The sequence below is a fragment of the Schistocerca nitens genome, chromosome 4 (assembly GCF_023898315.1).
Source record: "Schistocerca nitens isolate TAMUIC-IGC-003100 chromosome 4, iqSchNite1.1, whole genome shotgun sequence".
NCBI lineage: Eukaryota > Metazoa > Arthropoda > Insecta > Orthoptera > Acrididae > Schistocerca > Schistocerca nitens.
The window spans coordinates 637,470,887-637,485,927 of record NC_064617.1 but is presented as its reverse complement, the minus strand read 5'-3'; the positions used below and the strand labels follow the sequence as shown (position 1 = coordinate 637,485,927).

The 15,041-nt window shown below is 37.2% G+C and overlaps 1 protein-coding gene across 1 annotated transcript in view; it reads right to left on the bottom strand.

The window, feature by feature from the left end:
- LOC126252480 (homeobox protein HMX3-like) overlaps positions 1-14,813 on the bottom strand; it is a 46,113-nt gene extending 31,300 nt beyond the window's left edge. The window contains exon 1 of the mRNA XM_049953375.1: positions 14,764-14,813. Within this exon, the coding sequence (XP_049809332.1) occupies positions 14,764-14,813 (50 nt within the window). The remainder of the gene's footprint in view (positions 1-14,763) is intronic.
- Between the last annotated feature and the right edge of the window lie 228 nt (positions 14,814-15,041).

The following is a 15,041-nucleotide window of genomic DNA, read 5'->3' as shown; positions in this document are numbered from 1 at the left end:
AATTTTGTTTATTGAAAATAAATTATTGGTGGAACTCTAACACAGTAACGTTTTTTATCATTGCGGCGTTACGTGTCACAATTAGCAAATAACTCTGGATTTTTAATTGTTACAAAGCTTCCAGTGTGATATTAATTAACGTTCGAACATTTTATAAGATTTTGCATATTCAACCAAGCTCTCTCACGTGAATTAATTGTCACCGTTCACAGAAATTTTATTAATTATGATCTAAAATTACATTTTAACACAACATAATCAGTTTCATAACCTTTGTTCACATTCGAGATGGAGACTGCCTTATTTCAGTAAACAACTACACCTTTGCTAAATTTCAGTTCAAAATTAATAACGTTTCGTGAACTACTTAAAATCCCGCGTCCGGCCATCCTGATTTAGGTTTTCCGTGATTTCCCTAAATCGCTCCAGGCAAATGCCGGGATGGTTCCTCTGAAAGGGCACGGCCGACTTCCTTCCCCGTCCTTCCCTAATCCGATGAGACCGATGACCTTGCTGTCTGGTCTCCTTCCCCCAAAACCAACCAACCAACCAACCAACTACTTAAAATCAAATAACACCATCACACATTTCTGTAGCTTCGATTGTTATTAGCTCAACGTATTTCGTTGTCGTAATTACTACCAGTAGCACACTTATTCGCATTCTGTCGGTACAAAATTCTTCAGAATAAATGCCTTTCCCGAAAACTACAGGACATTACTTTACACCTGTCATTTAATTACCAGGGAGTATGGATAAGTCACACGCTGTGCAGCAGAGAGATAACGCTAATTTAGCACACTGCTTGATATTAAAGGTGAAGCAATCGGATGATAACGTAATTTCGTACGCGTACGCGTACGCGTACACACCCTCGGCGGGCTGTAAATGTTTGCAATTCTCTGTGACGGGTAGTATGGCCAACAGAGCGCATAAGTGTTGTTCATGTTTAATGTTGTTACCAGACGTGGTAGGGTATAGAGAGAGTCCCAGGAAGAATGGTCATTTTTCAGCGGTATGACAGGGACGATCATTCGAAGCAAAAAGGAATAGTGAACTTGGAAATGCACACCTTAAGAGCTAGGACCATCTTCGATATTGAAAGCTCTTTGCTTTCCATATTTTTAGAGAAGGTAGTGCTATGACCAGACGAAACTATCTCTCTCTGCTCTGGTGATGACAACCTCCCTAGAGAATCTGGAGTTTGTTGTCCTTGGACGTTACTCCTCTGGTAATGGGTTGAAATTGTTTCCTGGCATTGGGCTAGTCTGAGCAGACAGGAATGAATTCCTGGGAGTGCTAGAGGAATAGAAAACTTAGGAGGAAGGTGTCTTCTTCTCTTTTGTTTGATTCTTGGCGTTACATTGGTGATATGACGCCAGTCGCGTTCTGTAAACACTGGATGCCTGTTTATCAGGCACAGGTCCTTCTGGATGATGGCGGTCAAATTGGCAATTTCCCAGCCGAATACATATGGCTTATGGGGAAGGGAAGGTTTGGGGATATTAGATTGGGTGTAAGGATAGGGATAGGTGTGAAACGGGAGACGAAAGAGCAGTCGTCCGGCCGTAACTGAGGGCTCTTTCTTTGCTTTGGAAGAGGGCTCATCGAGCTGCAACATATGAAATATTAGTTCACTTTGTTACATGACTGATGAAAGGATTTATTTAACTTCATACAACCCTCTGCCGGAGGAGTGCATAGAGTATTTACAACTTTCAGTGACTATTGAAATGCATACAATCACAAACTTCTCTGGAAGTAGAATTTTCGACATTTACATCTGAGACTTCACTAAGGCTGTTCCTACTGGATGATGCTGACTGCACCAACTGAGGTCACGAACTGAGGTGGAGAACTTCTAACCCCCGACTCTACATTGACCTCTGTGCGAGGGCGTTGCTGTGCTGAGAAAGAGGGCGTATCTTCTTCAGTCTTTCAAATATATCACTGCAGACTGAAGCGAGACCTTGCTTACGTCTGTGGTATCGATTTGCGTTGCCGACTTTGGTGTGGCACTGCGATCTCTGGACGATACCACAGATAGTATTTAAAAGAAAAGCAATAAACAAGGACTGTAAAATGTGTACGTTGAAACACGTATGTTGTGCGGCAGCGATGCTGAGACATTGTAGAATCTCTGACCAGAGCAGTTGCGCTCGACTCGCAGTAGCGAGCAGTCAGCCAGTGTGCAGTAGTCAGTCCTCAGTAGTGCTTGGAGTCGGTTGCTAGCAGTAGCGGAGAGCAGTCGGCGGGCGTCGGCATCGCAATGGTCGAGATTCAGGACGAGGTATAATTTATTTAAATAAATAATCATGCAGCTTTGCGCTCATCAGATAATGTAACGAACACTCATTGTAATTTAACTTTCAAAAATCGCCCCCAATAATAATTTTGATTTAAAAGCAATTTTAGAGACAATCATTCAAATTTCCTTCCATTTCCTTTTAACAAAGATTTTTTAAAAGGTACTCCCAATGCTTTTCATGCAAGCGCCAGAGAACAATAAGAGCAGAATTTTGACATGCAGTTTCACTAAGGTAAGAAATTTATTCTCGTTTCGCACAGGGCAAACACCGACTTTTCGGTTGAATTGAGTTTAGGTTATCATTACAGTTTCATTATCATGGGATTAGCGTTCATTATTTAATGGGAACTTGTACTTGAGACAGATAGCGAGCTTTCATTTAATTGTCTTTGCCATTAATATTTTTGTGGGGAGTTTACACTTAGCTGTGGCTCCATTACTAATAAATATAGTTATATTTTTAGAATTTGTTGTGGGGAGGTTACACTTGGCGACACCCGGTCCAGGATCGTATTTCGTAGAGAATCTTTTGAAAAACAGTCAGATATCTGCTCTTATTTCTTAGATATAATTATAATTTGGCGCAACGCTTTTACTAATTTGTGACTTTCTCTCCTTAGATCATCGGCAATTCGTTGCTCTGTTGTAATTTTGTGTGTTATTTTTGCATTGTGCTTATTTGTTTTTGAGAATAATTGTGACTATTGTAAAAATGCCGCGAAAGACAGTGAATAGTGTATCGCGAGGCATTATGAACGAAATTTCCGACTTAAACAACGTGACCAATAGTACTAGTGACACGCAGTGTAATGATGACAATGCTGTGTTCACTAACAGTCAGTGCGTTCCAACCACTAATGATGACTTTTGCCTTAATGATGAACAAGCGAACTCAATTGTCTCCACTGTTAATTTGACGACAATTGATGACGCGGGGGGCTCTATTGTAATGAGCGCTGCCCAGCTTAACACACCCGGTTTGGAAAATTCAAATAACGTACAGACAAATTTCTCTAATGAAAATGAGCAAGATACACAAAGTACGACGGATTTATTTAATTCCGAAATAATGTCTGACAGTGTACATCCGACTGACAAACCTTTTTGTAAATCTCAGAATAACCAAATGGTTACAGAAAGCGAGACAACTCCAGATCGACCATTAAACAGCACAGAGAATAGAAATGCTAATTTTGTGTCGGATCCAATTAGGGCATTATTGTTGCAAATTCTTGAAGAGAACAAACAACAGAGTGAAGATAACAAACAATTTAAAGACAGTTTCAGACAACAGAGCGAAGATTTCAGACAACTTAGTGAACAGGTCAAACAACAAAATAAAAAATTAGACAACAATTCCAGACAGTTAAATGAAAAATTAGATAACAATTCCAGACAGTTAAGTGAACAAATTAGAGCCGTTGCCGCGCAGTGCCATGACACTAAGGAACAGTTACGCGAGGAAATCGAGGCTTGTTCGCGAAAAAGTAGCGAAGAAATTAAGTCTGTTGCTCAGGAATTAAGGGAATTGCAAACAGCTGCAACAGAAACACTTAGAGCGGAAATCAGCACAGTCGCTAAACAATGCTCTGAAAAAGCTACACAATTACGCGACGAGTTTAAAGCAATGACGGTAGAACTTTCGCGCACAATGGATGAAAAGATTGACGCAAAATTCGAACAACAGAACACACAAATTAACGAACGTCTTAGTCTTCACATAGAAAACAGTAATACGCGTTTTCGTAAATTTATTGATGATCAAAATAAAGTAAAACGCCAGGTAATGGAAACAATCACTGCACAGAGACAAGAAGACAAACGTAAAATGTTTGCGAAGGCAAAAACGTATGTAGACAATAATATTGCCACAGTTTCGGACAAAATTAATACCATTGAACAGTCAAACACAGAATTACGTGACGAAATTTCTGATCTGAAATCGAAAACAGACACATACATAACAGATTTTCAAACAGTGACCGACAGACTCGAACAATTAGAACTAACACAGGATTCCGATGTCGTCAAAGCTGATGTTAAAAAACTGAACGAAACTACACGTAAATTGCAAAACCAGATTAATGCCAATGACACTAAAACCGATGATCAGGTAAAAATACTGACTGAAAAATGTGATGAATTGGCCAGTCGTATTGACGTCATCGAAACTACTAATGACAATAAATCAGACGATACTTCACCGGTTGCATTTAATCAAACACTGGAATTTCAAAATTTACAGCAGACAATTAATGAGATTGATTCGTCTAATAACACATTGCGTCGAAAACTGTCAAGTTTACAGCAAGAAGTAACAGAGATGAAAAACACTTCAGTTAATAACACAGCACAGCAGACACCACTTTTCGAACATTTGCCAGACTCGCGCAACGCGTATAATTTGGGTAATCTACAGAGAGTACGGGACTTAGAGTCCGAACAATCACAGTTCAACAGATTCTCTTACAACCATGAACCTGTTCCATCACACAGAGACGATAATTTCGATTACAAACATTTTCTGTCAGTGAGGAAGTTTAAAGTGTTTAAAAACGACAGAACACAGATTCACCCGCTGGATTGGATACAACAATTTAGCTTTGCTTTTCCACCGACTTGGCCTGTAACACACAAACTTGAATTCATTTGTAGTTTTTTGGAAGGCGAACCGGCAACTCGTATGAGACCGATCGCGAGGCAATGTTATTCAGTAGAAGAGTTTCAGAATGCTTTTCTATCAGCGTACTGGTCGAAGACGACACAGCGCGGAATTAAAGATCAACTAATTAGCTTACCGAACTATGAGAACTCAAACTTTCCGAGTGTGACGCAATTTTTTGAGCACATGGTCCAACAAAATCAGTACCTAAGTGAACCGTACAGTGAATCTGCACTTATACAATTATGCATTTCTAAATTACCACGGTCATTAAGAGTTTCACTTCTAACCGGTCAGCAAAAGGAAAATATTTCAGCATTCAGAGATCTGTTACAGCTCTTGGAAGTACAACAATCTGATTATTCTTTTGTAAATAAAAACTTTTCGTATAATAACCAAGGTCAACAAACTTACAGTAATTATGATCAGGGACGTAATTTCAATAGGAAAAATAACAGACGCTTTAGGAACGACAACTACCAGAACTTTAACAGCAGGCAAAATTCTGATTATCAATATCGCCAAAATTATGGGCAACAGGAATCACATTTTAGTAACAATAGACGTTTTCAACCACAACAGCATGAAAGTCAGCCGGTTAGCATACCTAACCAACAATGGAATGCACAAGGTCAAACAGGCTTTAATGTTTCGCCGCGTGGACGTATAGTCCCTGATACAACAAATAGTAACACACGGCAACAAGGAAATAACTACGTACAGAGAAGACAGTATTTCAATTCCTATCGCAATACACCGTATAGGAATGACTATTACGACAGGCGTAAAAATAATGACGAGAATTTTCAGCGTACATCTAACAACAGTCGATCCTACCAGCAGCAAAATGATCAGCAACAACATATTCTTGTGAATGAACCCGATAGTAGGTATCATCCAGAGCGTAATACGTCTGGAAGAAGTAATAGAACTGTTCAAATTGTAGAAATGCCACAACATCCTCCTAATAATAATAACACGTCAGATAGAATCTGACTAGATACTGTACGGGACGCATCTTCCAATAACACAAGCACTAGTTTTGACACGCAAAATGTTGTTCACGAGAATGTAATTACGTTTGACGACATCAGAGACACTCTTTTGCAGGAAAAACCAGTTGTTCAGAAAACTATTTCACATCCTGTCATCGAAATTAAAATTGGTTCATCGAAATTTTCAGCGGTAATAGATTCCGGATCACCTATGTCAGTTATTAATGAGGAAACTTTTAACGAGTGCAACAAAGAGAATACTTATCCTACATTACCTTTAGGCAAAACGAAAGTGAAAGGAGCAGTGTCGAGTAAAGGAGTGGATGTAAAATTACAGACGCATTTATCATTTTGTATTGGAGGTCATACTTTTCACTCAAATTTTTGGATTGTTCCCTTGTTTACAACAGACGTAATTTTAGGTACTAATTTTCTCGTACAACACGACGCAGTGGTTGATTTTCAAAATTCTTATTTAATGTTGAAAGACGAAAATGTACAATTAGCTTTAGAGTTTCAGCACTCATTATCGACAGAAGAACAAACAATTAACTGCACAGAGGTCATTTCCGCAACACGTAACATAAACTGTAATTCCGCATTGTTCACCGACACGTACGTACATAACTATAACACTCCAGACGAAACTGACTACGACGTAATGCAAATGATTTCTGATAAAGTTAAACAAAGCAGTGCAAATACAGACGACGAACGAACGCAATTACATAAAATTCTTTTACAACAAGCTCCAGTTTTCGACAACATTCCTGGTACTATGTCCGGCTTTATGTACGAATTTCAAGTCAAACAGCACGACACATTTAAAGCAAAGCATTATCCCATTCCATATATCCACAGAGAACAAGTTAAAAAAGAATTGCAGGATATGCTCGATCAAGGAATTATTGAACCAGCAGTTAGCCCGTACATAAACCCGCTGCATATTGTTAAGAAAAAAGATGGCTCACTTCGCCTCGTACTTGATTCACGTCACATTAATGACATTATTATTAATGAAACAGATCGACCACAGACATTAGAAGAACTACTACAGAAATTTCACGGTACAGCTATTTATTCCACATTAGATTTGAAATCGGGATTTTGGCAAATTCAACTTCATCCGAATTGCAGAAAGTACACAGCTTTTCTCTGTTTTGGTGACTGTTATCAGTTTTGCAAATTACCATTCGGCTTAACTATTTCCTCTGCAGCTTTTATTCGCGGTTTGAACACAATACTTCCGACAGAACTTAAAGACAGAATTACGACGTACGTAGACGACATTCTTATTGCAGAAGCTAACTGGTCTGAACATAATCTGATTTTAGAACGACTATTGCAAACTTTCCATGCACAAGGACTCACAGTTAACCTCAGTAAATCACATTTTGGTAAAACTTCTATAAAATTTCTTGGACACGTAATTTCAGCAGAAGGCATTGCGCCTGATCCGGAAAAACTTCAAGCTCTACGTGACATTACTGTTCCTACGACGAAGAAACAATTACGCAGTTTTTTGGGCTTAATTAACTTTTTTCGTAAATTTATTCATCACTCTGCTTTAGACACGCCTAGATTATGCCAATTAACAGGTAAAAACACTATTTGGTCATGGGATAAGCAAGCACATTCTGAATTCGTGAACCTGAAACATGCTTTGTTGAATGCTCCACTTTTATCGCACCCAGATCTTACCAGAAATTTTTCTATTGCCACAGACAGTTCTAACACAGCTTTAGGCGTACATATTTTTCAGGAAATTGAAGAAGATGGTTCTAAAGTAATTAAAAACATCGCGTTTGCAAGCCGCATTTTGTCACCTGCTGAACGAAATTATTCCGTTACTGAACTAGAAACATTATGTGTTGTATGGGCTTTTACGAGATTTAGGCATTTTCTTTATGGAAGACACACGACCGTTTACACAGATCACAGAGCTATTCAATTCTTACTTTCGGCTAAATTCACTCATGACAGACTGAGCAGATGGAAACTTTATTTACAGGAATTTGATTTTACGATTGTTCACATTCCCGGTACACAAAATGTAATAGCAGACGCATTATCGCGTTCTCTCAGCAACAATCAGCAAGACGTAGCAACCAACTTCTGCAAAGCAAATTTCAGTGTCATGTACATTCAACAAGTCGCATTTGAAAATTTTATTTCGTCGTCATTACAGGACATAGCAAAAGAGCAAAGTAAAGACAATGTATGGAAAGAAATTAAGCACCTTTGGCAAGATAAGAATAATGTTACGATTAGGAACCACTACACTGTACGCAATGACATTCTGTTTCGCCGCTCTCATCCTGACAGCAACAATTGGTTACTATGCATTCCTGACGAACTGGTTAACAAATTAATTTGGTACACGCATTTAAGCTACGCACATTACGGAGCAAGAAAATGTTTTCTTATATTGAGACAGAACTGTTATTTTACAAACATGGAAAAACGTATACGACGAGTTTTAGCGTCATGTAAAATTTGCCAGAAAGCTAAATCAGACACCACTTCACACATTCCTCCATTATATCCCATTATACCTGTTAAATTAAGACATATGGCCGCAGTAGACATTTTTGGTCCAATTCCGAGAACTAATAGAGGTTTTTGCTACATCTTTGTCGCTGTTGAACTCACTTCAAAATTTGTTACCTTCACTCCGTTACGCAAAGCTACTGCTAAAACTGTTTCGAAAGCATTTGTAAAGCATTTCTTATTTCATGTAGGGCATGTGATGAAAGTAATTTCTGACAATGGATCACAATTTCGTTCTGTCATATGGACACGCATGTTACGAGCTAGAAACATTTCTCCGATTTATATATCCAAGTACCACGCCTCTTCGAACCCTTGTGAACGACTAATGAAAGAAATTGGTAAACTGTGTAGAATATACTGCCACAAAAGACATGTTAATTGGGACACACACATACACTCATTCCAAGATGTAATTAATTCCATTCCAAATGAATCCACTATGCTACCTCCGTCTGTTATACTGAAAAACGTTGAACCACCAAATAAAATCAAAGAATTAGTAACATTTCCTACATCTCGTCGATTACGACACCACGAAATAATTGACATTGCGCTGAACAACATCAAACGTGCCGCAGAGCGCCGGAGAAGACAGCAAAAACAGGTTTGTAGACACCGAGATTTTCACGTTGGACAGAAGATATTAGTACGTACACACTACTTATCCAGCAAATTAAAAGGTAAGTGCAGTAAATTTGAACTTCTATACGCAGGTCCATATCGGATTCGCAGCATTCCTCACCCCAATGTTGTACACGTCGAAACTCTGAGAACCAGAAAATCGAAAGGCAACCATCATGTGTCAAACGTTAAACCCTTTATCGAATGAAACCACTTTACGATGTAACATGCTATAAGGCCGTTTACACATTTTATGACCACTTATGCAATTATATTCACATGACTAATTACTGATGATTATCGTATTTTTTCTTGGCAAGTGCCCGGCAAGGTAAGGTTAGCAGGTCGCTTTTCTTGTCGTTACACATCAGACCGTGCATATTTTCCAGATGAACTTACACATTTTGTGACCACTTATGCAATTACATTTATGTGACTACCTATTGATGATTATCGTATTTTTTCTTGGCAAGTGCCCGGCAAGGTAAGGTTAGCAGGTCGCTCTTCTTGTCGTTACACACTAGACCGTGCATTTTTTCAGATGAACTTACGCATTTTATGAATAATTATGCAATTCTCTATAATGACGCATTAATTTTATCAAATTCTCTCTCCATTGAAGTCTTTAATTATCGCATCTATTAACTACACTACATATAAGCTGAACACAACGAATGTCACATTTTGTCTTTCTTATGTATGTACGATTGTTTTTATGTTTTGTTTGTATGCACTGTGAACTAGTTAAGGTATAACACACACCATTTGACTTTGACATTTTGCCTTGTGATATCTCAACATCGTGACTGTTTTACATTTTCCTTTTTTGCTGCTGCATTACCACATTCTCTGTACACTTTTTGCCTTTAAACACTGTCTGTGTTTTGAGATATTACGTTTTCTGTCATGATATGTTGTATGCTTAATTGAGTCACCATTAACCAGTCACTATTTAATGGGTATATGATTTAAATGCAAGACATTAATCTTTGTTCATCAATTTCAGAAATAAATGATGCGTACAGGAAATGAATTAAACAGAAGTGGGAATTTCACCTATGGAATAAACGAAAGAAGATGCAATAAGCTAATGAGGACGAGTAAATGGATCAGAATTAACAAGCATTAACCAGAATATATTATACACATCGCAGAATAGCAGTCTTAACTAATTTTTTCTTTCAGAATACAAAGCGATTGATGCAAGCTGTCAGACAGAACTACACATTTTAGTTTTAAGTGATGAAATATGCTAGGGATTAGGAATAGTTGTGTGATGAATAATGAAATGATTTTTGCAGATGATAATGAATGCTGATAATGAACAATGATGAAGAATATGGTACTATGAATAATGAAGTTTTTGTTTACAGGTGATGATAATGATGGAGTTATGATGATATGAATAATGAAGTTTTTCTTTACAGATGAGGATAATGTTGAAGTTATGTATTTATGCTATGTAGTTATTTAAGTATTTGTTGCAGTTTACTTTGACAGCAGGTGTTATATTGCGTAGTAGGATGACTGAAGGTTTTGGAAAGGACAGCTATGGAACACATTTTTTATACACATTTCACTACCTGTTAATTCGAAGTTCACTACTTTTCAGCATAGTCTGCGTTTCTTCTTTCAGCTCAATAATCCATTTTGTATTTTTCTTTCAGGAGAAGCTTTTTATGATACTTACTAAACTTGTTACTTATTATACCTGTTCTAGTACTTGCATTTTTCTTACCCACTTGTGTCTATCATTTATAAATGTGATAACCTTGCTACAGCTGACTCATGACGAATGACGTTACACAATCCTTTCATTTATAGGAACAACCTAGAAGCAATTTTTTCTCTTATTTCTTCTTGCTTTCCCTTATAATTACCCAAAGCAATGCATTGCTAGCAGAAAAAACAAAATGTATTAACAGTCCCAGATAATGTCACTAGTTTATGATAATTCTGAATAACACTGATCAGCTCTGAATAGTATGTCACTTGAATAATGACTTCTTAATGATACCAAAACATAATTGCCACTATCTATTGTAATGAGAGTACTTATTATGCCCATGCTTATTAATGCTACTAATGTTTTGTACTATTCAATACTTGCTGGCCACTGAGTGCCCATAATTAATGTAACTTATAATGCCCATGCTTATTAATGCTATGACTGTAATTAACTGATTTTTCTAATAATGATTTCTTAATGATATGAATAATACTGAATGATGAATAATGTTTTATACTATTCAATACTTGCTGGCCACTGAGTGCCCATAATTAATGTAACTTATAATGCCCATGCTTATTAATGCTACTAATGTTTTGTACTATTCAGTACTTGCTGGCCACTGAGTGCCCATAATTAATGTAACTTATAATGCCCATGCTTATTAATGCTACTAATGTTTTGTACTATTCAATACTTGCTGGCCACTGAGTGCCCATAATTAATGTAACTTATAATGCCCATGTTTATTAATGCTATGACTGTAATTAACTGATTTTTCTAATAATGATTTCTTAATGATATGAAGAATACTGAATGATGAATAATGTTTTATACTATTCAATACTTGCTGGCCACTGAGTGCCAATAATTAATGTAACTTAACGTTTTGTTAGTGTTTTGAATGATGACTTCCCATATTAATACTGAATGATGATAAATATTTTGTACTAATCGAAAGTTGCTAGGCCACTGAGTGTTAATAGTTACTTGTAAATATGTCATTTGAATGAGGAAAAATGTTTTGTAATACTCAATACTTGATGGCGATTGATTACCACTCTTGTCTTTAAATTAATTAATGAACATTTTTCTGTAATACTACATTCATGGTACAGAAATGTTCAATGACTAGAGTATGGATACCGCAAACTACTTATGTAATCACTAATCAAGACTTGTGTTAGTTAATGTCCTTCACCTTCTGACCTAACTACCTGAAATTATTGTAACATCCATTTGTCTTGTCCATCCTCATTATCATGGAGCACTATATTTGGTTTTTGCACTAATTCTACGTTGGTGTGCCGCCTCTTAAAAGCGTGGTGTTGACACGACATGCTGTCCACCACTGTAGGCGAAGAAACTACTTATGTAATCACTAATCAAGACTTTGTTATGGAGCACTGTGTGCCGCCTCTTAAGAGCGTGGTGTTGACACGACATGCTGTCCACCACCGTAACCGATGAAGACGTTATTCTGGTCCCACTGTTTGGTGTACCTGGTATACTGCCAAATGATAGTATGGAATACTACTACGACGTTTCACTGTCTTGATACGCTGATAAATACTTCTGGGAACGGAACTGCAGATTGTATCACTTAGTTGTGATTCTGTGGAAAGATATGGACTTTCAGTGCAGCTATGTGCAAACTAAAGTGCTACAACCATGATGCAATCCTTCCTTTCCTATCCTAATAGTGAAAATCATTTTTTACTAACATCATTTATGTTCATGGCATATACATTTTTTCTCGATTTGTTGAACTCTAGTGCGAGTACACTTGTGTCACTTGTCGACATGATTTTTGCCATTTGTTGTCAATATACTAAAGACATTTTCGATTTGTTTTGAAGTGCAGTATGTGTGCACTCTTGTCATCTATATTATATATACTTTTTGTGATTTGATGATTTTTTCTACTCTTGCGTTTATTTGTTATAAAAATGTTTAAAAGTTTTCAGTGCATGTGCACTTATGTGAATATGTTTTCAACTGAACTACAGTGCCTGTACACTCTTCTCAATTTTCGATATGATTTGTGTTCATTCTGTATACCTTTTATGATTTATGTCATTTGTTACTCTTGTATATACATTTCGTCTTTTACTGATATGTTCTCCACTGCAGTGCATGTGCACTCATGACACTTGTCAACATGATTTTTTTTTTTTTTTTTTTGCCTGTTATGAAACTGCTAAAGAATTTTTCAGTGTGTGTACACTTTGTTATCTGTCAAATAATTTGTATATACATTTTTCCTGATTTGTTTTGTACTTATATTTTGTCTTGTCTGTAATGTTTTGTAATTGGTGCATGCGCACAACATTTAATTCATGTATTACATCCAAATATTTTGTAAATGTTAATTAATTAAAAGAAAAATTTGTTACGATGGCAAGTCCAAATGACTCACCATCGCTGCCAAATTTTTGCCCCCCCAGTGGAGGGTTATGAAACACGTATGTTGTGCGGCAGCGATGCTGAGACATTGTAGAATCTCTGACCAGAGCAGTTGCGCTCGACTCGCAGTAGCGAGCAGTCAGCCAGTGTGCAGTAGTCAGTCCTCAGTAGTGCTTGGAGTCGGTTGCTAGCAGTAGCGGAGAGCAGTCGGCGGGCGTCGGCATCGCAATGGTCGAGATTCAGGACGAGGTATAATTTATTTAAATAAATAATCATGCAGCTTTGCGCTCATCAGATAATGTAACGAACACTCATTGTAATTTAACTTTCAAAAATCGCCCCCAATAATAATTTTGATTTAAAAGCAATTTTAGAGACAATCATTCAAATTTCCTTCCATTTCCTTTTAACAAAGATTTTTAAAAGGTACTCCCAATGCTTTTCATGCAAGCGCCAGAGAACAATAAGAGCAGAATTTTGACATGCAGTTTCACTAAGGTAAGAAATTTATTCTCGTTTCGCACAGGGCAAACACCGACTTTTCGGTTGAATTGAGTTTAGGTTATCATTACAGTTTCATTATCATGGGATTAGCGTTCATTATTTAATGGGAACTTGTACTTGAGACAGATAGCGAGCTTTCATTTAATTGTCTTTGCCATTAATATTTTTGTGGGGAGTTTACACTTAGCTGTGGCTCCATTACTAATAAATATAGTTATATTTTTAGAATTTGTTGTGGGGAGGTTACAACGTTCAGAACTATGAACACTTTTTCAGTAAAAGACCTGTTTCTCATGGTGGTATGGGAGACGAATATGTGCTCATGGCTCTTAAAGTATGACCATAGGATGGCCCGAGTATGGTACTGTGTACCGAAACCGTTAGCCTGTAGGAAAAAAATAAAGAAAAATTGCGACTGTAGACTGAAACTAACACTTTGCTGTAAGTAAGAAGGAAACGAATCTTCTCAGGAGTCAGTAAAATAAATGAGTGGTACGTGAGACTGCTCATTTGTAGCTGTGTCATGTTACAAATATAAGATTTTCAGAATTAGTTTTGAAACATTACAATAAAATGAAAACATACGAATTATGTTTATCGTGTGGATAAGAAAAAATCCACCTTTTGCAACTGAATGTTTATTTGCAAAAGATGGATTTGTTATTACCTACATGATGAACAAAATTCAAGTAATAACGGATGAAGAATTGTTGCAAATGTTAACAATATTGATAAACATACGAGCTTTTGAAATGTGGTCAGAGCGATCACAGTACTGACTTTAGGATTTCGACAAGGACATTGGTGTACGTTCTCAGCGTCAAGAGACGTAAGCAGCCGGCTGTTAATCCGTCATCTCCTAAAGACTGTAAAAGAATCCTTTCCCATCCGCAGAGTTCAAAACGACTACTTGCAACGTAAAAGAGTTACAGTTGTTAACAACTGCAGCAATGGAAGTCGGAGAAATGGAAGTTAAAGTACTTACGTAACACTTGCCTTTGCAGCGATTAAATCCATTAAGGATGAAATGCACATTTTCGCTAGAAAAGAGGCTGAGTTAAGTCTTACAGCTTTAGAAACATAATATATAGCAACCAAATAGAGAGAGAAAGAGAGCAGAAAAAAATCATCAGCATTCTGTACAGACTTACAATACGAGAGAAAAAGAATTGTCGGAGCTAACTAAAAGGCAAGCGGGCTTTACTGTAAACGTTAACGGGCGAATTCTGTGCGCTTGTGTTAGTTCCCAAGTCGTCTTTGAAA